Genomic DNA, 26,102 nt, shown 5'->3' with positions numbered 1-26,102 from the left:
TTAAAAGAAATTTTGAAGAAACTCTCATCTCCTGCTTCAGCACCACCCCAGCAAAAAAAACCCCCAAAAATGTCAGAGTTGATACCAATACAAGGATTTTTTCATACAAGTAAATTGGCACAGTTCTTAAATGCATTAAACCCTTTGCTTTTGATTTGTTATGACTCCTTCAGGAAGCACCTCAAGATGTACTCCATATCCATAGACCAGGTGAATCTATGTCCTGAATATATATGTACAGTAGTTTCAATAATCCACTAATATTTAGACTTACAGCATGCCTGTTTGTCTTAGCTTTACAGAAATACTTCTTTCCTGTTACATATAAGCTTTTCTCTCAGTTGTTCTAAACTTACTAAGAATTCTCTGCTCTGACAATAGTAAAAATGTCTGTATGTCACTGGTTCTGTTAATTCTAATGATTGGTCCTAGGCTGTTCCTCCCCTTCCTTTAGGAATGGTTCCTTCCAGTCTCTCCATGTGCATGAAAAGTGACAAGCATGGGTCCCCATATTTCTACTTATTGGGCCACCCTAAAGACACGGTTTGTAAACTCTGCATGTATATTATCTTTCTAATACATTTTGTTTCTCACAACTGTTTAGAGAGTATTTTCCAGCTGCTTCTTACATGCTAGCTCACTTAATAGTTTCTACAGTATTCAACTTTTCTTTCATAACTGATTATCTAAGACATCACAGCAGCTATGCATTCTACAAATGTATTTTAAGATCCTAAATAATGTTTTGCATGTTATACTGCTGCTAGTGCATAGGTCTGCTATATTTCCATTTTTTCTCATGATAAAAATTTATCTACTGAATATGACTTTTCAGGTAGAAAATCTTGAACTTCTGAGTTTAACCTGTAATTTTCCTCAATTTTATGGCACTTGGCTTGCAAAAATATTAACAATATGAAGGTGGAAATTAGGTGCTGATCTCAAATAACATTTGTATGCAGTCCCTTAAAGAAATAACAAATGTAAAATTGAACATATTTTGAAAAGTGCTGTAAGGTAATAGTCATTTATTAAACCCTGTGGTTATGCTGAATTTACACAAAGCTCTTTGCTCTCAATTTCCAGCAATTTTCTTCAGAGAATCAGATCCAACTGCACAGATTGTTCAGATGCATCCAATTTGTAATACAGAGTCAGGGCCCAGATATGATACCTGGAAAGCAAAGGAAAAGAAAAGCTTATTTTTTCTATTTTCCCATTGATTGCTGTCATCACAGCAAACAGCAGTGTCCAGATGCATCCAGCTCTGCCTGCTGCTGACTTTGCACAGTGCAGAACATTTGCTGCAATTGCAAGAACAGTCTCACACATTGAAGCACACAGATTGGAAATAGAAAGGGAGCAATATCAGAGATGTTCTTCCAGCCTTTGAGCTTCAAGCAGCTCCTCCAGAGTGATGCTCACAGAATTTCTGCCCCTAGCAGAACTAAACTGGGTTTAAGTTATCAGTCTTGTGCATGCAGTTTCAGGTAACCTAACCAGTGTGATTCCAGTTGGAGTTTATTTCCAGTCTGTGTTGATAAATAAGGTTTTTTTGAACACAGACACATCCATATGCTTTGCTGCTGCAGAGCTGGACACATCTAGAGGCTATTTGGAAATGTTCCCCTATATTTCAAGTGTGTATGTCACCACCAGAGACCTCCTAGCTGCAAAGGTCCTGCATCATAGAGAAATGTTAATTCCATCATTCCTTGTATTCTCACCTTGCCTCTGTTTAATTCTTCACTGAACATAGCTCAGAGAGGTTAGATAGAGGTTAGAAATCCAGGCTGGCATTAAGGCCATTTCACAAGTCCCAGTGTTCAGCTCAATGAACTGCAGTTCAAACACAAATTCTACATATTTATACCCTCAAGTTTCTGGGCATCATCTTTATTTTTCCTCCTACAGAAAAACATACACAGGAAATAAGTATTTTTCCTGAAATAAGTAGAAATGTAAATACTCTATAAATATAGCTAAAGTTAGTTTTGCAGTCACCCAGCTGTGAACGGTTCTCATTTATTTGGCAGGAAGTGTTGAAACAGAATTTTTTTCTCAGTATAGTGTATCCAGAAAATCAAAAGAACTTCAGTTCTGGTCAACACCAAAACTGAAATGCTTGCTTGATAAAAAAGCAATGTCATGTCAAATGAAAATATGTTTGTTATAAAATGTCTCCATTTCAGGTATTTTTAGTAAAAGAATTTGAAGGGGAAGAATTTTCCTAAAGAGCCTGTTTTGATGGGGCTTATCCCAACCAAAAATGTGGCTGTGCTACCATTCATTAGAGCACTGAGCAAGGAGTTAAAATTCCTGAAGCAGAACAGATAAATTGACAATTCTAGTGTGCCTTAGGAGAGGCCCTACCATAACATCATGGAGCAGTCTGTTATAAGACCTCATCTCACATGAAGGATTTTTTCCCTTTTGTATAAATAATCACTTCTGGAAGATGATCAGCAGCCTGACTGGAATTTAGACACAGCACATGGGGGATGCAGGTGGCTTGAAAGGTTCCTGCAGATCAAGTGACACCTGCCTGTGCTTCCTTGCACCACGGGTTTGGTGGCCCTTTCTAGTGATCACTGCATTTATATTTGCAAAAAACAGATTAAAACTTTGGAGGTTATACTGTGGGGTGATTGTTTGAATATAGAATATAGTTATATCCTTCAGAAGATACCAGTTTGCAGTCTACTACAAACTGATTTTTCTAGTTCCAGTAGAATGTCTGAAGCTTTTACATTTTTCTAAAAAATGGCTAAAGCACCTTGGCCTATGCTTTGAAGCCAGACACTCCTATCTGTTCAGAGTACTGATCAGATAATCCACTTCATCTCATTTTTAATGCTCATTTTATAAATCTCCAGAGCTGAGGTTGGGTGTTATTTGAAACTTGAACTGCCTCATATATCATTTATCTGATGGGAGTGCAAAAATCAATAGTCATTTTGGAAAAGTGCCCTTTCTGCCTGTGACCACCTTGGTGAAACTGCAAACATTCATTCATATTCCTCCTGCATTTCCAATACCACCTTCTTATTTCTAGCTGTACCAACTTAATTTCAGGAACCTGTGGTGTGTTAAAAAAAAAAAAAGACTAACTAAATGAACCAACATACTGGTTAATAAAATTGGTCTAAACCATCAGGCAATTTGAATATGGGCTCCCAAAGGTTCTAGAATGTTTTATTGCTATGGGTAAAAAACTATTCAAGGGCAAAAATTAATATTAAAACCTGCTTTACAAACACGTCTTTAGTATTTAATAAATATGTAGCAGCTGGCAGAAAAGTAGAACATCCATCTATTAAATAACAGTGGATGTGTATGTATAAGTGGGTGCATATAGTTATTTCTGTCTTACAGAAAATTTCTGTTTCAAAAGCTGTGCAGACTTTTATCCCTTGATATAGAAATAGAAAACACAGTCTTGAAAGAAAGAGGGACACATGAGATAACATTTTCAGTTTTCTGGCAATGACTTTGAGCTTCCAGGAAGGCAATACCTCATTTTTTAAATGCAAAAATACTGAATCCTAAACATTGGTTTGGCAATTACACTCCCAGTGGATTCAGACCAGTCTAGCTGAATAGTCTAACCCAGGCTTCCCCCATCTGTATAACAGGGATAGCAATATTTACTTACCTATCTCATGGGAGTGTTATGGGGATTAATTATTTAATGCTTCAGAAGCACTTTAAAGATTAAAATTCCTAGTTGACTACTCAGGATTATTACTAAAGCAGAACCTTGCTAATCCACACCAAAATTGGCAGTGTCCCCCCATATCTGAGCAAAGATTTATTAATAAGGTTGTTGAGCAAGTTCTCTTATAATTAAAGCTTTATTAGTCTAATATAATATTCTGGAGTAGATTTACTAATATGGTGTAAAGTGTAGATAATTACAGCTGAACTCCAGTGAATAAAACAGATGAACAAACATTTTCCCGGGTTTGGTTCACATCAACTGGCAAGCAGACTTCTCAAAGGGCAAAGTTCCACCCACAAATCTTTTCCTAACACTTATTTGTGGTGTTTGTGAGGTCCCCAGGATGAGGTGAGAGATGAGAATCTGGGTCCATGTTCTCAGACGGCTGATTTATATTATATTAATTATATTATATTATGCTATAACTATAATAAAAATAAGGATACAGACAGAAGGTTACAAAGAATGAAAACTCATAGCTGCTTCCAGAGTCCTGACACAGCTGATGGTGATTGGTCATTAAGTCAAAACAATTCACATGAAACCAGTCAAACATGCATCTGTTGGATAAACAATGTCCAGACCACATTCCAAAGCAGCCAAACACAGGAGAAGCAATCAGATAATTATTATTTACATTTTTCCTCTGAAGTTCTCAACTTCCCAGGAGAAGAAATCCTTGCAAAGGTATTTTTCAGAAAATACCACAGTGACACTTACTTTCATGGCTTCCTGTATTTTCATCCAGTCGACAATACTGGAAATCAGTACCCAAAATAAAGAACCTGAGAGAACACAGCCATACCTCTGTCTCCACATCAGTTTTTGCTTTCCTCATGTAATCCAGACAAGTAGGTAAACCAGGAATTCAGTAACACTTCCTGTGTCTCTGCAGTTTGCCACAGGACTAAGTCCAGTCCGCTGCTGTTGCAGCGCAATATCCCAGAAAACCCTCTCCTGCTGCTCACCTCACTTTCATTTGCCACAGGCTCCCAATTAATAACAAGACTGCATCACTGCCACTTGTTCCTCCTCAGAGTTATCTTCCCCACATATCTGTGATGGCATTTTTGCCACAGCGAGCTGGGGACCAAAGGGAGCAGTGTGGAGGCAACAGGAATATTCCTGTGTCCGGTGTCAGAGCCTTGCCAGTGGCCTGACTCTGTGACCTTCAAGACTAAATTAAGCTAACAAGGCTCCTCATGGTCTCTCCTCACTGACATCAGAAATATGATGAGTCTAAGTGCTCACACAGAGAGTGACACAAAGAATTATTATTCAAGCATTACGGAGGCAAAGGCAGGCTCTGTCCATGGAGGGACTGGCAGGTCCTGCCTCTGTCCTCACTCCACCATCCCATGGTGCAAATCCTGGCTGATGTTTTGTGGTCTGACTACAGGGAAAGGTAGGCAGAGGTCATGGCTTCTGACAGGTTTCTTAGAGCTCCTTATTCCTAGCTTGGGGGAAAAAACCCACAGAAAATGAAATCTGTTTTCTTTTCTTTTTACTTTGACAATATGAGGTAACTGTGACTCTCCAACCAATGCTTAACAAACATGACTAGAGAATGCTGAATTTTGTTGAGCAAGAGCAACACAGATGGGCAACCCAGAATTTTGAACATCTGGATTTTCAAACAACATGTAGCCTGTGTTTACTTATTAGGAGCTGAATATTACAGTGTAAAATACATTTCTTCATACACTTCCATCTCATCATAGAGTTTTCAGATAAATTTGTCTCAGCATTCCAAAGATATCAGATACCACAACAGCCCTGACAGCAGATGTGGTCCCAGAGTCAGCTCTGCACCCTCATTGCCTAAAAACCCCCAGGCTGAGGAGTTTGCTGAAGAGACACTGAACTGCTTCTGCAGCTTCTCCCCTAAGCAGGGCAGGACCACTTATTCATGAGCTTTGGGACTGAGTTCAAACCAAGTGTTTTGTTTTAGATCCTGCTCTCACTGAATGAGAACCTCAGTGCCTGCCAGAAACAACTTTCTAGGAGCATTTCATACACAGTTTAGTGCTCCTCACTTATTAAGTAAATTTTATTTATTATCTACATGCTTTTAATAATAACAGCTATTTGTTGACCTGACTGAATGTGATGCCTACTGTTAACACCCATTTTAGCTGTGATAATTCATAATTTTAATATTTAACTTTAATTAAGTGTGTAATATCCAACTCTTAAATTATTCAGTCTCTGCAGAATGTTTTTCATTAATACCACACATTTTATTAACATATTTATGAACACCTTTTATGACTTAATGTGGCTTAATTCTATTAATAAAAACTAATTTGAAAGTCATTATCTTTTTTAATTACACAGTAACTTCCAGTGTAGTTTTTCCAGCTCCAGCATAGCTCTGGGAGAGAACTGCTGAGGTTTCTCCAGTTCTACTCTGCTGCCTGACCACACAGGGAAAAATAAAACCTTCTTTATTGAGAGGTTGAATATTGCCTGAGTAGCTCTGATCTGGTAAATATGTGAGATGCTCAGCACTTCAAAAAGGGCACCAAACCACCTGGAGAACTATTGAATAATAATGTGTGGTCAGAGCAGCATCACTCAGACTGGCACTTAAGCTGTCCACACATTTAATATTGACACCACAGAGAGGAGCTTCCTGTGGAGGGTGAAAGCCCCATGCAGGCTGCTGCTCTTCACTTGGGCTCTTCCAGTATTAGTAATCCTGCAACATTTATGCAGATGGATTAAGCTGATTCAAGGAAAAATCTAATTTACCAAAGGTTAGAACCTGTCCCTGGAGGCAAGGGTAACTGCAGTTCTTGTTAATAGATCCCTTGGGGGATTAGAGTGAAGGAACACTGAATGTTTGGTGTTTATAAATATATATATATGGTTTATTTTAGAACAATTTGGTTGAAATGGAAAGCAGGTCTGTAGCCATTTTGGGTATTATTACATATAGCAATATAACAGGGAAGGAAGGAGGGAAGGAAGGTTGGTTTTAAGACATGACAGCCACCTCTCATGTCATTGTAGCTGAGCCAGTTATGCCCCATCAGAAGGGCTGAATAAGGTGAATGCCCTGATACCTTCCACAGAGGGGTTTTGCAGCTGAGCCAGTTGTGTAAGGGAGGACATTGACATGATAAAAAGTATTATCTCACCTAACAGGATCTGCTTCTTATCAGCCTCTTCTCCTGTCTGGCTCAAAACCCAGCTTATCCCTAAACAAAAGTTCATGCACACCTGCTTGGCTCCTGGGCTGTGACCTTGCACATCCTCAGCAAAGCACCAGCTGCTTTTGGAAATGGACAGTTGTTTGTCATTAGCCATTAACATTTCAGTCTCACACTAAGTTAACTCTAATTGGTGATCACGATGATTTAAATATTTAGTTGATAGGACTGTTTATTAGAATCATGTCTATAGAATAAACTAAATTGGGTCTTGGATTGAGAGGTAAACTGTGTACCCATAACATCTGGCCTTAAGAGTCACAGCCAGAAGACCATTACAGTAAATTAGTAAACCGATTTACCACATTAATTTACCTGTTTCTGAAATACAACCTGCTCGTAGGTGTGGCTCCTTATTTTTTTCCCCTATCCCATCCTGTGCTTTGGATAGCTTTTTTCTGCACAGAAAAATGATCCTTTTTTATTCTTGCTATTGTAAAGGCAGTGTCAAAGTCTCAACCCTGTTGTGAGTGATGTTGGAGAGAGCCAAATGATGCAGAGCTTCAGCACTACTACAAAGTCACAATGAATTGTTTATGGATGTGATTTATATTTAAGGGGTGAACAATGGCAGAGTAACCAGGAAAGGGCTAAAGCAGCACCTCAAGACAATCCAGGCCACCTGCTCTCCATGGCAGAAAATTTGATTGTTTCTGAATTCATTAGTTATCTCCTGTGCCAGCCTGAAAGATCTAGGGCCACTTTCTTGCAGCAGCCTGTGTTTTCTAAAAAGGACCTGGTGTGGGGTGATGGGTGTAGATCTCTGTGTTCACCCACTCAGCTTTCATCCACAGCCCCCAAAAGGGTTTCCATAAGGAACTCCCCTCCTTTGGTTGTGTACGTGTTCAACAGAAGAGCAGACATCTATTTCCAGAGGTCTTTTGAGACACCTCTCTCTCTGACTCTGTGAGGCAATTAAATTATTATCTCAAGTGGTAAGAACAGTAAAATGCTGGTGAAACAGTGCCATAATTAAAGAACTGACTCAAGGAAAGGGATTTACTGATGATGCCCTGGGTGTAATAATGTAGGATCAGAACCAGTGCAGAATAATAATAGGAACCCTCCAAGTCAGATCAGTTGTTTCCCATGTTTCTTGGTTAATCATATTTAAAGACTAAATTACATAAGAAATTGAAAAGTGATTTCATACATAGTGCTTGCTACAGATTAAAGTCCACACAAATCAATGTGTGTGGCTTTCTTGTTTCAAGAAAACATGCAGCATTTTCTACAGAATTTTTAAACTTTTTTTCTTGCAATATAGTTTTCCCCTCTCTTACTGAAGTTTAAATTTTCCCTTTCTGTCTGTTCCCTTAGCTCCAACACCAAGTAAGATCATCTCCTGAGCTTCTGTAGATTTGGTCTTCCAAGCATAACTAACAATGTGCTCTTTTGCAAGTGTTGCAATAATTCTAAAATTAGATCTTGGAACATGAAAGCACTTCTCTAACACACCTCTAAGCAGAGTACAGAAAAGGTGATGAAAGTGAAAGTTTACCTGAGATGAAATCATTCACAGTCTCATTAAATGGCCCTTGTACAAACTTCACGAGCATTGAGTCTGCTGCAAAAAATATTTAGGGCATCTTCCATTTAATATCTAGATAAAGTATACAATGGAAGATGGATATACTGAACCCAAAGGAACTAAATATTTGCTCATCAGTAATGGCCAGGAACATAAAAAGAAGTAGGGCATCAATGGCACTAGGAGCTGAGCCAAGCAGGATGTAGAGCTGTGCTTCCCACCATTGGAATTGGTCAGTGGCTGAATTTTCTGGATGTAGAATTAAACATTTCAGGTTTATAGAGGAGATTGAGGTGTTCATCACTTACACTACACTTACATTCATATCTCTTCAGTTCTTGTGAAGCCATGCAGAAGCCATGTCACCAATAGCTCCATGTAATAGGAATAGTGGCTACCTTTTCCAGTATTACACCAATGACAAAAACAAAAATGCACAACGAATTTGGGGACAGAAGAACTAGGTCTGGCATTGTTTCATACCACAAATATCAGTCTTTCTTAATGAATCATTCTGCTCTTTTGAAAATGCCAAGCACAAAATTTAGAAGTGAAAGATGTCAGGATTTAGATGCATGTTTGGTTTCCTCTAATCTTTTATGTCTTGTAAAATAACTCTGATTGCCCTGAGAGACCATCCTCAGACTTTGGAAAACAAAAGTGTGAAGCCAAAAGAACTAATTACTAAAAAGTAGAAAGATTCCATTCTTGAGCAAAGCAACATTTAAAGTTATTTTTATAAGGTGCTCTAAACATTCAGAGTCACCATGACATTGTCGAGTACAAACAGGCAAGTGCTATAACAAATATGACTACATTAAGATAGAAAATTAGATTAGGTTTTCATTGTACGAGAAACAAGGTTTCAAAATACTAAGCTGATCACTCAACTGAAAGTGTGAGAAAGGAGAAGTAGTTCATATGCTAAAATAACCAAGTATAATCTGGGTTAATTTTTATAAATATATATGGCATGTATCTAATTCCTATACATAGAATTAACATTTTGCACCCATAGCACACTGCCATCATAGCTTTGTAAAGCATAAGAGCAGTGCTAAAGATGGAAGGGCATTCCCACCTGGATGTGCCCACAGTGACTGACCACAGGAAGTGCCATATCCCAGCAGAGGACACCTCAACCCATTGGTGTTTGCTTCCAGGGCTGCTGGTGTTCAGGGATCTGGACGTGGATAAGTTCAGGGGAAGGGGAGACAAGGGAAGTGTAATTTTAAGCCAAGAAAAGTGCAATTTGTGAGAAAACATTTGCATAGCATATTGAATAATTAACAGGAATTACAATTTATGGCTAGAAGTACAGGCAAGCTGCAAGGTGGGGGCAGAGCCCATTGCCACTCACTGTCTGAGAGAGGCTGGGGGAGAGGGTGGCATATTGTGTCACATTTCCATAAGGCTCACAGCTGAACAAAAAGTACCAAGGGCTTTTCTAACCATGAAATCTTCAGAGAATCATTTATTTCAGGAGACAAAGGGTGCTGTATGTTTGGGTTGTGGAAGTGTCAGGATAAAAGATTAAAGATTCTTTATATATTCTGAAATATCCCTCCTCAGAGAGTGTTAAAGAAAAGCTTCAGGAGACCAATGCAATCAGGAACATCAAAGACATGTCAAGCTATAATGAGAAAGACCCAAATGCCCTCCTGGTGCAGCATTGCCAACATTACTGGATACTCACCAGGGGACAATTTGTCCCATTTTTGTTATTAGCAGCATCTGTAAGAACTGCTTGCCACCTCCTGGCAATACATAATTGCAGACAAAAAAAAAATGGGGGAAAAAATAAAGCACCATATTTTTTATTCAATCATGCCCTTTTTGATTCCCTAGGAAAATATTTCTCGGAAGCTATGAGAACAGCTGCTTAGACAGTTCAGAAAACACTTCATCCAGACTAATGAAAGTGTTCAAAGCTTTAATATATTGTGCATTATTCATATAATTCAAAAATTAAAAAGGCTTTGAGATTTTATTACTTAAGTAATAAAATGTGATGTAATTTCTACTCTTACAACTAAATATTCAATAAATTATATTAGTACTTTATGGATACTTATATCTGATGAAAAACCACGCATCCTTGATAAATTACTAAACTATTATCTAAAATATTTTTATGCTGAGGGAGAACCTTGTCACAAATCAGAGGTCCATGGGCAGAGCTCTCCTCCCTGTTAGGACCAAAGCCAGGGTTCTTTTTCTCATGGCTCAGCCATCAGCAAGCACTGGATCCAGGCAGAACAGTTCAGACAGGAGCAATAGACTCATGAGAGCAGTACCCTCATTTCCACTCCAGTGAATGTGTGAGAGCTGACAGAGCAAAACAAACAATTCATGTATGGGGCAGCTCTACCTCCAATTAAAAAAAAAAACCTTTAGACAGAAAACTTGTGTTCCTGATGTTTTCCCTGTGTCACTCTTGCCCCAGAATGGCTGTGCTCATCTCCCACTTGTCCTCCCACACACTCAATCTTGTGTCTGTGGTGGCTCTTACTCAGTTAGCAATTTACTCCTTTGCCTGGGAGTTATGTGGAGCAGCTTGTAGGTGAGTCATTCTTACACATCCCATGGAGAAGTGCCACCAACTTGTGCTGCAGTAGCTTGTAGAAACTAAAAGCCACCCAGCAAACACCTACTAAATTACAGCAAATGAAATGCCATCACAGTGACAGATTATAGTGCTGATCCCAGCTCATTTGTCTTGTCTAAATTAGTAGGTCAAGGGAGATTTTCTCCCTTCAAAGAAAGAAGGCAGGCATCTATTAGCCTTCAGTGAGAGGTATACTTTTGAAAACCAATTTCTCTCACAGTAAGAATGTTATCAATGGTGACAAAGTCAGAAACAAGTTCAAAACTATCTCTCCAGCAGTTGCAACTGAATGCAGTATTCTGCACATCTGCTTGCAAGTTGTTTGGGCATTAGTAGTTCATGCTCTGTTAAACAAATATTGTTTTCAGTTCCTCACAGAGGTGAGGGAAGAACAAAGTAAAATCAGCGCTCTGTCTCTGGTTTAGTATGTTTACAAAATGCTTTGAGATGTGTTGGAATAACAGACAGTAAAAATAGTTTATGTTCCCAATTAACTCAAAGGTTTTATAAAAAGTCTTAGACCAACAGAATAAAAAGTATTTAGAAATATTAATAACTCTCTCAAAAATGTAGCTAGAAACTGAGTATAATCATGAAAATAAATTACTCATTTAACTGCTCTGCAGGATAAAATTTAACATTTTTCTCCTGTTTATATTTACTATGAAGAAGCAATCATTTTAGTGCTGGTTGAACAATTCCAAATGAACCCTTATGGCTTGAACACAGCTCTTTAAAAGGTTTTTTTTCTGAGCAACAAATTACTTACATTCCTGCACATTGCTCTACTCTAGTAATTTTTACCCTTTTCCACAATGTTCAAACATTAGAGGGAAGTTGGCTACAATACCTTGGCATTAGTATCCTCCTCACTAGTGAGTGACATATTGCAACAATGGCTTGTTGAAATTAACATCTGCCAAGGCTGAGGATGACTTTCTATATGTCATTTCATTTGAAAGAAAATCAGGTTAGGTTGGGTTTCACCATCTCAGACTGATGGCACTTAAAATAATTTTCCTCTTACTTGCAAATGCTAAATTGCCAAAGAATATAAATGATCATTTTATTCCATGGCAGCATTGTTCCATAACCACTGGAAATACAACCTATGTATAGGCGCCTTCCTAGCAAGTATTTTAAACAAAGTGCAGCCAGTGACCCACCTGGGATTGTCCCACAGCCAAACCAAAAAAGCTGTGGCTACAAGTTTTCTTATTTGGTTGGCCAAGTTGTCTTTTACCTAGGGTTTTCTGGGGGAGAGAAAATCCAGTAATGCATATAATATCCCATATAATAACTGGACACTAGGCATGTCTCAGTTTATAGACACCTATACTTATAAATCAATATATGTGAGAGATATACTGATTCACTTTTGTTGAAGTACATTCTAACCCACTATGAATTCTCACTACAACATTTGGTTGTTATTTCATCCCCTTTAAAATAGAAAACAGAAGAAATTCTGTAATCCCCAGGCAATAAAGCGGTAGGCCACTAACCTCCAGGTCTCTTCTCCAGAGCGTCCTACAAATAACTGGTACCATATTATCCTTTGTGCCTCAGAGGAGCCGCAAGACATGTTTGACACCTTGATTTTGAATGGTGTGCCCCTGGGTTGTCTTCCTGGAGGAGAAGCAGTTGATTTGAGCACAGTGGTACCTTTTCCACAGAGGCAGTCTTGCTACCCCAAAGCATCTTGCTGCTCCAGGCTATTTGGTGTTTTCACTGGTGTGTAGCTGATACTACCCAAAGGAATCAGCTATTTCTGTAATCCAGAGCTCTCACAGCCTAACATGAGATTGGATAATGGCCACTGCTCTTCACTAACACTGAAAAACTGTGAAAACAATATCTCATGGATAACTAGGAAAGAAGATTGTAGTTCAGACAAATACATTGATCCAACCCTTGGCACCAGCTCTACCCTGGGTAGGAGTGACAGTGCCATGAAAACTATAGACTTAATTTTCCAAAGCTCAGTGTGGCTTCTTCAGTTTGCTCAGGTACCTTGCTGGTGCATGTAGGCAGCTTCATGCTGAGTCCCAGGATAGTTTCAGTGATTTGGACTCTGTGCATGGTCCCTGGCTCAAGTATTAGATAAAATGAGATCCCCTGGATTTCAGATTGGAGAAGAGCCAGAGTGGGGTCTCTGCTTCCTCCATCAGGCACGGGCTGTGGGCCTGTACCAGGCTGGTGGTACAGAAGAACAGAAGTAAAGAACAAGCCCATCAAAGTCAATGCTTTTTGTAGGCAAACTCCTAGGAGCCGATCACTCTACATGCACAAGTCTTCCTCTTATTTTTTCTTGCTTGAGTGCCAAGCTGGGAGCAGATGGTACATTAGTCACCCCTAACTGGAGGGTAAGAAAGTGTGATTTCTTTTTTTTCTAAATTCAGTTGAGACCCTCATCCCATTTAGATTCCCAGCTCAATGTTTATTTGTCTTACACAGAACTTATACTTTCTACCCCTGTCAAATGCTAATCCTCTCCACACATATGCTCATTATGCAAAAGCATATGACAAACACCATCTGGGAAAATAAATAGCTCCTCAGCTAACTGTGCTGCTCCCTCCCTTTACGTCACCCACCTCACTATTGTCTCTCCTATTTTTATCTGCAAGACAGCAATCACTCAATCCAGCTATTAACTTAAAAGTGCTGTTTTAGTCAAGCAAGCTGCAGATCCCAGGCTGGGCAGTAGAATCTGTTCCATTTTTCGAGACGATGTGCGCCTCCCTGATAATTTAAAAGCAGCCAGAGCACTGAGAAAAAAGCATGTTTCTCTTTTAAAGGGCAGTTGATACCACTGACAGATACTAGTCCTGACCTTAAGTCCACACTTGTTTTTTAGCTAGAAGGTTACATTTTCTCCCCCATAAGATATGCAGCTCTTGCCACAATTCTACCTCGTTTCCATGGATTCCTGAGACAGTCCTTCATCTCTGACAGATTATTCCTCATACTGTTCAAAGCCTAGCTAAAATGGTGCTAAATAGGGAATGACATTAGCCAAGTTCAGTGATTTCTCTCACCTCTAAGTAGACGGGTAAGAATGGGAGCCATGCTGTCATTAATCATGGCTGATTTGTTTTCTGCCAGAAAGTTAATCAAAAGAAATGAGGATGTATACACAAGAGAAAGGCATCCCAGAATATCCTAGTTTGGATTAGGAAAATCATCGTGATTCAGCAAAGGAGACACTCATTTGGCTAAATCAAACAGGATCTGCACAAACCAACCATATTGTGTTGAGGCTAAGTAACCAAGAGAAATTCAAAATGCACAACCAGGAGACTCAGCAGCTGACACTGTGATATAAAGGCAGAGCTGTAAATGTACCCTGTAAGAATTGTGGGGCCATAAACACCGCAATACTGTATCTGTTTACAAAAAAATGAGACAGAATTCAATGATGACCTTATCTGAGCTACAAATTCTTGTCAATTATTATATGCTTGTAGGGACATGTTTAATAGATGGCAGAAAGTCCTTCTCATTTGTCCTCAGAGAGAGCACTGATATTGCCCAGCTAAGAAATCCATTATACAGCTACAAAAGAGGCTATTTGATTTCATGAGCACGTGCCTTTATTATTTTAAGAATAATTTAACATAGGCAGAGGAAAGCGGAATCTGTATGAAAAAAAGACCAGGGTTTCCAGCATTTTCAGTTACCACCAGCTTTGAGGTTCTTGTGTGTCTCCTGTACTTTTTTTAATTTCTTTTTTTTTTTCTTTTTGTGGAGAGATTATTTTAGTTTTCTCCCTATTGGTTCCACAATTGAGGGAGTTTCACCTCAGCTGAAGCAGAGGGGTTTAAGGCTGGTACACGGTTTGGGAGTCAGTGTTGCTCAGAATATATGTGCCTGTGCAATAAATACACTCTGTGCTGCTGGATATGCCCTTAACTCTCTTCTCTTTGTTGTTACAACAGACGAACCAAACTCCTGGAGTGCTCCCTCTGCCACCTCCCCAGGTCTGCCGGAAGTAGCTCTTTCCCTCGACGACATAATCTCACCATTATCTTCATCACACATAGCCCCACCCTCTGACCCTTCTCACCAGATAAGCCCAGAGCCAACATGGGATATCAAGAGGGAACACGATGTAAGGAAACCAAAGGAGCTTTCGGTGAACGGTCACAAAAAGAAAAGGTTAGGAGAACAAAGAGAAAGGTCAGCAAGTCCTAAAAAGGTAGACAGGTCAAAGCATGAAGAGGCTTCTTGGAAAGGATATTCAGGAGGCAAAAATAAGACCACTGATGGTGGCAGGCCCACCTCAGAAAGCAAAGCGGTGGGACACGGCGTTATGATCGAGGCTGGCGCCAGAGAGCACATGTGTGCTGGAAGCAGTGATGAACAGTTTGGGAGGCTGAGGAAGCCAGAAAGCAAGAGAGGAGGATCTCTTAGCAAAAGAGACCACAGATCCACAAACACCCGTGAGAAGTCGGCTGCAGCACCCGACCATGTCAAGACCGATACGGGAGCTACCAAGACCTACAGTAGCAACCGCTGCAGCTCGCCTGGAAGCGATATGGACCACAGCCAGAGGGACCCTGATGGGAAACCCAGCGAGTTCTCCAGGAAGGGACATCTCCACTCCATCAGCACTCGCAGCACCAACACCACAGTTCGAAAGGCAACGGTCTCTCCAGGGCCGTGGAAAATCCCTGGCTCGGATAAGCTACCAAGCGTCCTGAAGTCTGGTACTTCTGCCATGAGCAGATAAGCAAGGGACTGTTGCCCTCTAACTGTCTCAAACTGACGCAGAACATTCTTCTTAGTTTTTGTCTCACATTGGTTTGTTTTAATTTATTTTAACTATCACACATATACACAAAGCATTGAGGAATGAAAACATTAGTGTGTTATTCCATGACAATGTGCACAGTATCTAATAAGTTCAAAAAGCATATAGTCAACACAGAGATTTAAAATCGACCCTAAAGTCCCAGTTCCATTTTAGGGACTTTGGCAGCTATGGAAGAAACCAAAACAATATGAAGGACAGTACATCAGAGAAGGATAGTGCAGTGTAGCTTTAGCATATTTTCCCACTGCATGAAGGACTTGGATTTCATTCAAACTTTATATCAAGAAACTGGAACAAGTTAGAGCAATCACAAACTGGAACATCGCCTTAAATAAAACTGCACGGAGCAAGCTGAAACTGAGAGAGGATCTTTTCATGGAGCTAAAATGTTGTAAATAAATTGTTCTCGACATATCTAGACAGGGGTTAAAGGGTTTCTTTAAAGCATCGTTCGGAACTGTACACCCATGACACGTCTCCACTGTTAACTCTTTGGGATAGTCCACGTGGCACCCTGTAGAATAGTTCACCGGGTGCTGCGGGAGGAACGGGGAATCCAGTGGATTAGTTTCTGTGATACCATTTCTACTGCCATTTTTGTGAACAAACCATGTTTCTGTACATTGGAAAGGAGTTAAGGTGGAGTTGTATTTGCAAATTATTCTCAAAAGTGATTTATTACAGGTTCCCCAAGTCCTGTGAGGTAGCACACAAACCAATTGGTCAGGCTCAAACCCCAGGCATCTGCAAGGCCCTTGCAATGAAAGGAAGAGTGCTACAGAGAAAAAGCTGCAGTTTCCTTAAGGAAAGGCCTTTCCTTCCTGCAGAAGATGACAGCATCACTTATCAACAGTGCTATGTTTCATACCCATCCGCATTTACTTAGGACACTCTCACCTCTCATCCCCTCAGTTTGGCAGAGCAGGTGCCTTTCAGGCACACGTCAACAATAATTAGACTGGTTTCTGAAATACAGTTGTCGGTGTCCTCATTCAGTAAATTCAGTATTTTTCCATTTTTAAAATGGTTTCCATTTTACCATTTTTCCCTATCTCCATTTTTTTCTTCTTTTTGTTTTTATCTTTCTTGCTTGTCTGTTTTGAATTTTAAGCCTTAAGTGCCAGGTAAACATTCCAGTCTGCCTTCACAGGAAATAACTCCGAGTTCAGTCAATCAGTCATTATCTTGTTTCAAACAGATGTGTGTGTGTCTGTGTAAGTGTGCGTGTGCTTATTCGTCTGTCAAAATTAAAACAAAATCCTGGGCAATAATACATTGGTAATTAAAAAAAAAAATTGTAAAGTTAAGTACTGTCAAAAGTTCATATTTAAAAATTATTGTTCACTAGCAATCTTAGTTCCTCACACGCTCTGCTGAAAAACTAGATTGAGATTGGCTTTGTTCCAAGAAATTAGCACATTACTGTATGTCTCAAACATTGCACTGGACTGCGAAATTTATAGACATGTTTCTTCCTGTCCAATGATTTGAAAAGCCTCAAGTCAAGGATTTTGCAGCTTTCAAATTTTTTTTTAAGAAAGAAAAATCCATTTATAATTTTTAAAAAAGCACAAATCCGCGTAGCTGTTTATAAAACTTATTTAATGGGAAAAAAATATCTTTATCCCCTGAACTAGAATCCAATATAATTTGCCATTAATTTATTGAATCTGATTTTGGACAATGCTTCTGTAGTGTAGATGCACGTCCCGGTATCTTATTTTTATGTATAAAGAAAGCAAACAATGAAATCTGAAAACCAGTTGAGATTATGCTTGCATAAACTCTAATTTGCACAGTTCACAGCTACTCCTTGTGCAGTAATTGCTTTATGCGGCTGTAATCGATAACCTGTGAAGACAGCACATCATCTAAACCCCATTCCAAATAATATTTCTGTGTAGTGTTAGCTGTGAATTTACCTTGTACAGCTCTATCTCTATAAATATAATTCCATGTATTAATAGTCACAGAAAGGCTGTAAGTGAGCAACTATTTTTATGAAACGCACCACTATGGATAAATTAACTTTTACAGAAATCTTGTTTACTGTATGATATTCTAAACCACTGTCAAATAAAATATATATCCAAAAATCTTTCATTTTTTCAATTGCATATAGTTTGTGTTAATTTTGAATAACATGCTTCAGTGTTACCCTAACAAACAACCATTTTCTTGCATATGGGTACAGGTAACAGCTACTGCCTTACAAAAACGGGAACAGACCATTTTAATTTCCTACTGCAATATATGAATAAACATGTCAGTGACCAAACAAATTTTATAATGGCAATCAAGGCTTATGAGGCAACACAGACATAGAAAAATCTCTTTCTTGATGGGGAAGCCTAAACCCTTATTCTGCTTCCAATCCAGGAGGCAAAGGACCAGGGTGACCAGACTCCAGCAGTGAGAGACAACTTCTACAAATGTATCACATACACAGAATTAACCTGAGCACAAAACATTTACCTCAGATATCAGGCAGTTCTAACTAGCCCTAGAAAGGTTTTGTTGACAAGCTGTGTGAAGCGGTCACAATTATATTTTCAATTTATTTTACAGAAAAAAAGTCTCAAAAAAATCATAATGGTGTAAAAATCTTGGTAACCAGCCAGCTTCTTTTGGGACCAAATCCACCTCTCATTAAATACTCCTTACCTCCAATTAGGCAAAATAAATCATTAGTTTATAGATTCTAGACACACTAAGATGTCTAGCTGGAAAACAAGCAGGTTTTTTCACACAAATACATTTTTAAAAATAAGTATTTCCTGTTTCCTTAGAATATAATTTTTTCAAGGTATAATAATTTGTCTTGATACAGCCTGAGTCAACTTCTGCAAAACTTTGTTTTTTCAGACTAATATTCCCCATAGAAAATTTCAACCAGCTGAACTAATAACATAGTTTTGCATTAAAATAAACACATAGAAAATATGAAGCATATTTAACACCCAAAAATAATTTGCTGCTGTTTAAATAGCCACTATTTTCATGGTTGTAAACCTGGGTGTTTGCCTGGTTCAGACCCAGAGGTATCACAGGGAAGTATGCTGAAGACATATGGTTTCATCCAGTCTAACTTCTTCTATTAATAACTGTTAATGGTCTTTTAAACACAGTAGTACAGCATTTGCATTGCTCTCCTGCTATTATGACACCTTTTAATATCTCTTTTTCATACCTATGCCACAAGACAAGGAAATAAATGCCTTCTTTGATGCAGATCCTCTGCTCCAGCTGCAGGGTAAGAGTGTTAGGAAGCCTGCCAGCCTGTGATCACCGATGCACATTTGGGCAGGAGTTTTGACCAGAAAAACACCACAGACAGATGTCAGTGCAGCCCTTTGCTTAATCAATGGCAAATTCAATAATTCCCACAAGATCTCACCAAAGAGGTCATCTTTTCCTCCAGAAAGCTGCTGGACAGACAGCACTCTTTGTGTGGTTACAACAGAGCTTAGGTTGCACTGGTTTCACTACAGTGCTCCCCTAAACAGGAGGGGCGTTTGCAGCCCAAATATCCAATATGTAGACCATATATATATCCACTTATTCCATGGCCTCAGTGATCTGCCAACAATTTATCCCCAGGGTGGATAGCTGCTAGGAATTGATGCAGAAGTTCAAACATGGACCCAATTCTTCCCTGATGCTTTTCATCCAAACGTGCAGCCAGCCACCATTGCCAAAATCATCTCATCCCCATCAATGGGGAGATTCCATCTGATTTGTGCCATCTCTGCTGAACACAAGCATCTCATGCTTAGCCCTCTCTACATCCCATGTGCTCTCATCACCACCAAATTCATTCTGAATCTCTTCTCTTCCTCCTCAGCTCCCCACTGGTTACTAATTCCACCTCTAGGATAAGTGCTGCTACCATTCAGTAAATCAAATTGTCCACTCTCCATTTTCTTCTTCTGTCCCTCAGAACTTGTGTTCCTTTTTTCCCCTTGTTCTTTTGGCTCTCTGTCACCATCTGGCATCTCTCAAGCTCCACCTGATGTGCATCAGCAGCTCAACATGAGATAGCCCTTCTAAGATATGCCATGACCAATTAGACACCAAGTCATTAACCCACTCCTGGCTGTCATACAGGTGTAAAGACACACCCAAAACCTTGCACTGAAGCCCAAATCACCTCCCTTGTCCTCCAGAAACGACCAGTGGTTATTTATTAGGCATGTTATGTCTGCATGCAGCCAGTAACCACTTTTGCAAGTACAAACAATGCTTTATCTTCTTTCCTGAATGTCTGTACTGATAATGATTCAAGCATTCAGGCCAGAGTTTGTGGATGCAACACACCATGATCTCTACTGGAAGTCTCCAGATTCATTTTACAAAGTCAGGGACAGGGAAAGCTGCAGGCACATTTCTGCCTTATTCTCTGTGCTCTTTCTGTACATCGCTGCTGCCATGGAAACCTGGGGCCAGAACTGCAGAGGCAAAAGTGGAAGAGCACACCTCAGCAAATGAGAATGTCACCCTCCAGGTTTCTCCTTGCTTGGAAGGAAGCCTTGCTGTGAAGTGGAAAGGTTTCTCAATACACTGCCATGGAGCTCAAAGCTGGAGAAGGCTTTGGACTTGCCCAGGGATGTCACATAAGCCTCCAAAAGAGCCTTTCCCTCTTCTGCCCCCTAGAAGCTGGGATATTTTCTCTAATTGCTGCTAAAAAGGCCACAAAGCATGGCAGGCTGCCCACCCTCCTGACTGCTGAGGGCGGGGAGAGAATTGCCATGGCTGTGTCCTGCAGGACACCCAGGGCTCTGTCACCATGTGTCAGTAGAGGGCCCAGAGAAGGGGGCACTCAGAACCAAACACTTTCACCTTCACAGCTGTCATCCAAACAGTCAGTGATTTTAGCCATCACTGCCAAAGGGAAATCCAGTGCATTATCTGGACAGAAACAGCTCTGTTTGGGCCAGGATGCACACATCACTGTAGGGATACCAGTTGTGGGTTTCTCTGGGTCTGCATTGAAGACACCTGAGACAGTAATTCATGTTCAGACTCACGTGTCTATTATTTCTTATCAGTAAAACAGTCTCACCACTGTGAGTTCAGCAGCTTTTCATTAGAAGGCACAAAATGGCCAACAATCTCTTGTTACAAGGTCTTTTAAGACTAAACTATCCAATTAAGAATTGACACCCAGATTATTTTCCCTTTTAACCCAATAACTGATCCCAAAGAGCTGCAATGCAGACTTGTCTGCCCAATTACAAAATGCCACCCAAAACCAAGAAGAAGGAAGAAGAAACACAGAATGATACCCTGTGCCCTCCATATTGCTTCCTTCCACAACATACTAAAAACCCCAAAACATACATTTCCCACCAAGTGATACACCTGCACTACTCTCTATAATCTATTTCACACTTTCGTGGATTCCAGTCTATCTTGAAGTCTAGGAAACTTTCTCCATGGATGAGGGTCAAAGTCAGTGCTCCCCTGGGGGGTCAGGGCACCCCAGAGCAGACAGAAATATTCCCGGTGCCCTGGTTTTCCACAATCAGCAGTGCCCCAAGCCTCTCACAGGTCCCCTGCTCAGCACTCAGAACTGTCCTCTCCCTTGGAGAGGGACACCCAGACCAGCCCCTGCCCACCACCCAAATAAGCACTGTAGGCTCTGCATAGCCACCACCCTCCTGGAGCCAAGGCACACATGCTCAGTCCAGCCTTGAGCATTCTGGAATATTTTTCTCAATATTTTTAACAGCAATGATGCGATCACACACTTATCTCCATAGCTGGCACCTCAGCTTAGAGCAATCTTTTTTAAAATGTCTTGTCAAGACACAGTAACATAAGCATTATCTCTGAATTATAGCCAATCTAAAAGTTGTGTTGTGCCCTTCCTGTCTTTAGCGCCTCTATGGCAATAAGTCACTCTGCCAGTTCAATTAATCGATAAGGAGAGTTTTGCTTGCAAGGTACAAATATATATCCTGCAAACAGCTGGGGGAACATCAGTGCACAAAGACTCAGTCCCACACAGGGGCCTGGAACAACATCTTCCATCCCCATTCAGGAACTGCCCAAATACCCATCTTTGAGTTACATGGCTGCCACTCTCAGGAAAAAAAAACAAAACACATAGGAATGCAGATTAATCCAGAAAGCTATTGATCATCCACAGATCAACTCCTGTAAGTGTAAAGATGTTTAAACTGGAAAACATAATAAATAAGCAAGAAATGGTGCAGGGAGAAAGAGGAGTGATGAGCTTTTCTGTGATGTGGCCACCTGCTAACCTGCTTTAATTTCAACTTCTTCAAGCTTAAAAAGTGAAAAAGATGAACTATCAAACACAACAAATGCTGCAATAAAGCTCTGCAAGTCTTGGGGACAGCAAGCAAGAATATGTAGTGATTACACTTCTGAAGAGAATTAATTTATTTCAGTAAAATGCCTGGGCTGGTCCCTGGGAGGGGAGAACACACCATCCCCTGCCCTCCAGTGGTGACTCCAGGGTGTGGATGGGCTCCTTCCACACAAATGAGTCCCTCAGTTTGCCCAGGGGCTGCAGCCACACTGAGCAGCCTCAGCAGTGGGCTGGCACTGCCATGGTGGAACAGCACCAGCACCACTGTGGCACAGGAAGGGGGAGAATTCAATCCCTGGAATAATTCCCTTTATCTCTGCACGCCAGGAATGTTGCATAGCACCAATGGACCTCTTGTCCACCCAAAGCTGTTGTAGATGTGGAAGCAGTGGAAGGAGCAACTAAAATAAGAAAGCCAAACCCAATCACAGTGAGAGCCCCAGTGCAGCTGCAAGCAGCAATAAAGGTTCTGAAGAACCACAAATCCACAGCTACAGCAGGAGTGAGACCAGGGCACTGGCACCATTCTATCCTTCCCCTCTCAGTGAATTGGGGACATTGCTGTCACTGCAGCCACCTGAATATTTACATTTCTTTACTAACACTCTGAAAGAAACGCAGATTTTTTTACTTTTGAGCAAAGGGCACTACAGGAGTGAACAACAACAGGCACCCCAGCCAAAACTCTCCTGCCACCACTAAGCAGCAGGGCTGCCCATGGCTCTGAAGTTTCTATTCATGCATATATATGGAATTAAAGAATTTTGGTGTTAGTACTTTCCCAAGAGGATTAAAAACTATGCCAAGAGCTTTAGCTAAAGTACTTAAATAATTGCAGTCCACAAAGCAGAAAATTGTTCATCCCGTCTCTAAACCAGCAGTACAAAAAGCTAGACTTAAGTACCTATTTAATTCAGGAAGAAAAATCAGACCTTTCCCAGCACAGTCCAGTCACCAAGTGTGAAACACCTATTCTAATTAGCACTTCATTCACTCCAGAAAGTTTTAAAAAATAAGCCCAGCAGGCAACACAGAACACTGCAATCTGTTAGTACAGAACATTTCAGAGTACTTCTCAAACCTTGAACATCACAAACAATACTAATTGATTACTTTTTATATTTCTCCAGGAAAGATGAATGCTAGCATGTACCTCCTCCTGAGTGACTCCTGTCTGCAATACCCCTGGTACTGCCCAGCTTTTCAGGTTGGTTGCTGGTGTCCCCATGCCATGGGCAGCTGCAGGAGGTCACAAAGCCTTTTGGAGGCACCTTCCCATCTGACTTGCACAGCAGCACCAGAGCATCCCCCTGCACCAGGAGCACAGAGAAGCTCCCTGTGGGACACCCAGCTGGGAAGGGGTCCCAGCTCTGGCTATTCTGTGGAGCTGCACAAACAGCTCTGCATCATTGGCATGTGGCATCACATTGTCATTAAAGTGCAAAAGTTCTCTTTTCATTACATTGCAAGGGTTCCATATTGCCAGAGTTTTGTACCTCCTTGATGTGTCTTGTAGGCAGCTCCTCTAGGCACTGATTCTTCCTTGTCCTCCCAGCAGCCAACTGACTCCAGCTCTTCCCTCAGCCAACCAATCCACCCTTTTATAACACTCTTCTTATTGGCCACAGCTGTGGCCTGTTAAGATCAGGCCTGCTCCTAATCCTTAGTAATTGGCTCAGCTGCAACTCTTTAGGGGATAAGATTACATTCTATACCACCTTCATTTACCCACACTGTATCCCCCTACAGCATCAAGTCCTGCCTGTGACACCGCCCAACAAACAGCACCCAGCACCATACGCCTACAAATGAGCCTCATGGCAAGGGTAAAAACTCTTTCCCTAACTACCACAGTTTGTTCTGAGGGTGTGTTTTGGGGTGTACAAGCCCCTTAACCTGGGTGTTTATTCCTTTGCCATACTAATTTATAGGGAGGCACTCTTCCTGAAAGAGGGCAGCTCCAGCAATGCTTCCGCCCTGACTGCACATCTCAACACAAAATAAGCTTTACATCTGACAAAACTGAAAGATAACAGCCCCAGGCTCTGGTCATGAAGCAACTCTGGAGGATCAGCATCCTCACTCCCTGTGGGAACACACCTCAAGCAGCCTCTGCTCAATTCCCTGCTCTTTATCTTGAGCATATTTCACACTGGCATACAAATTGCAAGTGCAGCCCAAACTGATCCCCTCCACACTTTCAGTCCCCTGAGGTTAACAAGTAGGCCTCTACCTCGTAGTTTTATAGCTCCATTATGTTCTTTGATTAGCAGCTCTGTCCCAGACTCAATGGCTTTGGAATAAATTCAGGACATTTGATAGCTGGTGTTTTGAAAACTGATTGTTACAATATTTTCCAAATTACATAGAAGTTGCTCATATTTCAGTCCCACTTGTAAGCCCCAGCATCCCTGGTCTTTGTCAGCTGCAGTGAGCACCCCAGCAATGGCAGTGGAGGTGACAAGGTCGCTGGAGGTGATGCCAACAGAGCTCTCCACCTTTTGTCAGTCCTTCCCCCTCAGGTGTCCCTGCTCTGATGTGCAGGGCCTGGCAATTCCCATGTCTTATGCAACTGATAAAGTCCAAATGGAATATTTATTTATTTATTTATTTAATATTTATCCAAAAGGAATATATATTTATTCCAAATGGAATAAATGATGGACCAACACAATGACAAATTCCCCCTAATTTCCACATTCATTTCAGGCATTTCTCTCACAGCAGGAGCACACAGTAATTAATGTGTACAGCAGCTCTGCCACCATCAGCCCAAGGCTGGCCTGGAGCAAACTGCCCTGCAGAATTAGATGCTGATTTTCCCCATCCAGGTCTGGATTGCCTCCTGGTGACCCAGCCAACACAGAAAAGTGATTGGGGACCGCTGTTCCAGGACTGGCCATGTAAACATTGCAGGCTCAGGTGGAACAAATGAGCCCCATGAGTCAAAGCAGGGTACTGTGAGCTGTCACTGTACAACAGCAACAATCACTCTCACATCAAGATGCCAAGGCCAGGAAACCTCAGCCAGCATAGCCTGAGGGACAGTATGGAACTATTGCATGTTCTTTATAAAAGACCATATTGAAGTCATAGATTAAAAAGCACAAAGGCAGTTGTAGCTGAGTGAAATACAAAGTATGAATTGACCCATTCATTTAATAACACCTATTACTCCCTTTTCTTGCCTTTGTATGTCAAAAAGCTGTCCACAGCCAGCTTTTATTGGTTACAGGAGTGGTGGGAGCTTGTGGCATTTTCGGGGGTCCCCTGTCTTTGGGAGGGATAAGTCTGACTCCATGTTCTTAGAAGGCTATCATATCATATCATCATATCATATCATATCATATCATATCATATCATATCATATCATGCTATACTAAAACTATACTAAAGAATAGAGAAAGGATACTTACAAAAGGCTTAACAAGATACTAATGAAAACACGTGAATCTCTCCAGAGCCTCGACACAGCTGGCTGTGACTGGTCATTAAGTCAAAACAATTCACATGAAACCAATGAAACAATGACCAGTTGGTAAACAATGTCCAAACCACATTCCAAAGCAGCAAAACACAGGAGAAGCAAATCAGATAATTATTGTTTTCATTTTTCTCTGAGGCTTCTCAGCTTCCCAGGAGACAATCCTGGGCAAAGAGATTTTTCAGAAAATACGATGGTGACAAGAGCTGCGCTGGGGGAAAGAGGGATGAAGTCAGCCCAAGTGGATGCTGCTGCTGCCTTTGCTCAGTGCCCTGGAGCACAGTGCAAGCCTGCACAGACACGTGGCCAGAGCAGAGAGCTGGCAGAGGGCAGCTCAGACCTGAGATCCCTGTGGCCTCTCCAGCCCACAGCAGGCTGGCTGCCCAT

The 26,102-nt window shown here is 40.8% G+C and overlaps 1 protein-coding gene and 1 long non-coding RNA gene across 3 annotated transcripts in view; one reads left to right on the top strand and one right to left on the bottom strand.

Moving 5' to 3' along the window:
* MAGI2 (membrane associated guanylate kinase, WW and PDZ domain containing 2) overlaps positions 1-17,971 on the top strand; it is a 704,016-nt gene extending 686,045 nt beyond the window's left edge. For both annotated transcript variants that reach the window (XM_058806060.1, XM_058806061.1), the window contains one exon: positions 15,017-17,971. In XM_058806060.1, coding sequence (XP_058662043.1) covers positions 15,017-15,810 — 794 coding nt within the window. In that variant the 3' untranslated portion in view covers positions 15,811-17,971. The remainder of the gene's footprint in view (positions 1-15,016) is intronic.
* On the bottom strand, positions 970-23,798 carry LOC131558385 (uncharacterized). The gene is made up of 3 exons (XR_009274807.1): positions 23,728-23,798; positions 12,581-12,704; positions 970-1,174 (listed from the first exon to the last, which is right to left on the bottom strand). It is a non-coding gene; the product is annotated as an uncharacterized LOC131558385 (long non-coding RNA).
* Between the last annotated feature and the right edge of the window lie 2,304 nt (positions 23,799-26,102).

Source organism: Ammospiza caudacuta, chromosome 5 (assembly GCF_027887145.1).
Source record: "Ammospiza caudacuta isolate bAmmCau1 chromosome 5, bAmmCau1.pri, whole genome shotgun sequence".
Taxonomy (NCBI): Eukaryota; Metazoa; Chordata; class Aves; order Passeriformes; family Passerellidae; genus Ammospiza; species Ammospiza caudacuta.
The sequence above is the reverse complement of the archived record's forward strand: the minus strand, read 5'-3'. Positions and strand labels throughout refer to the sequence as shown.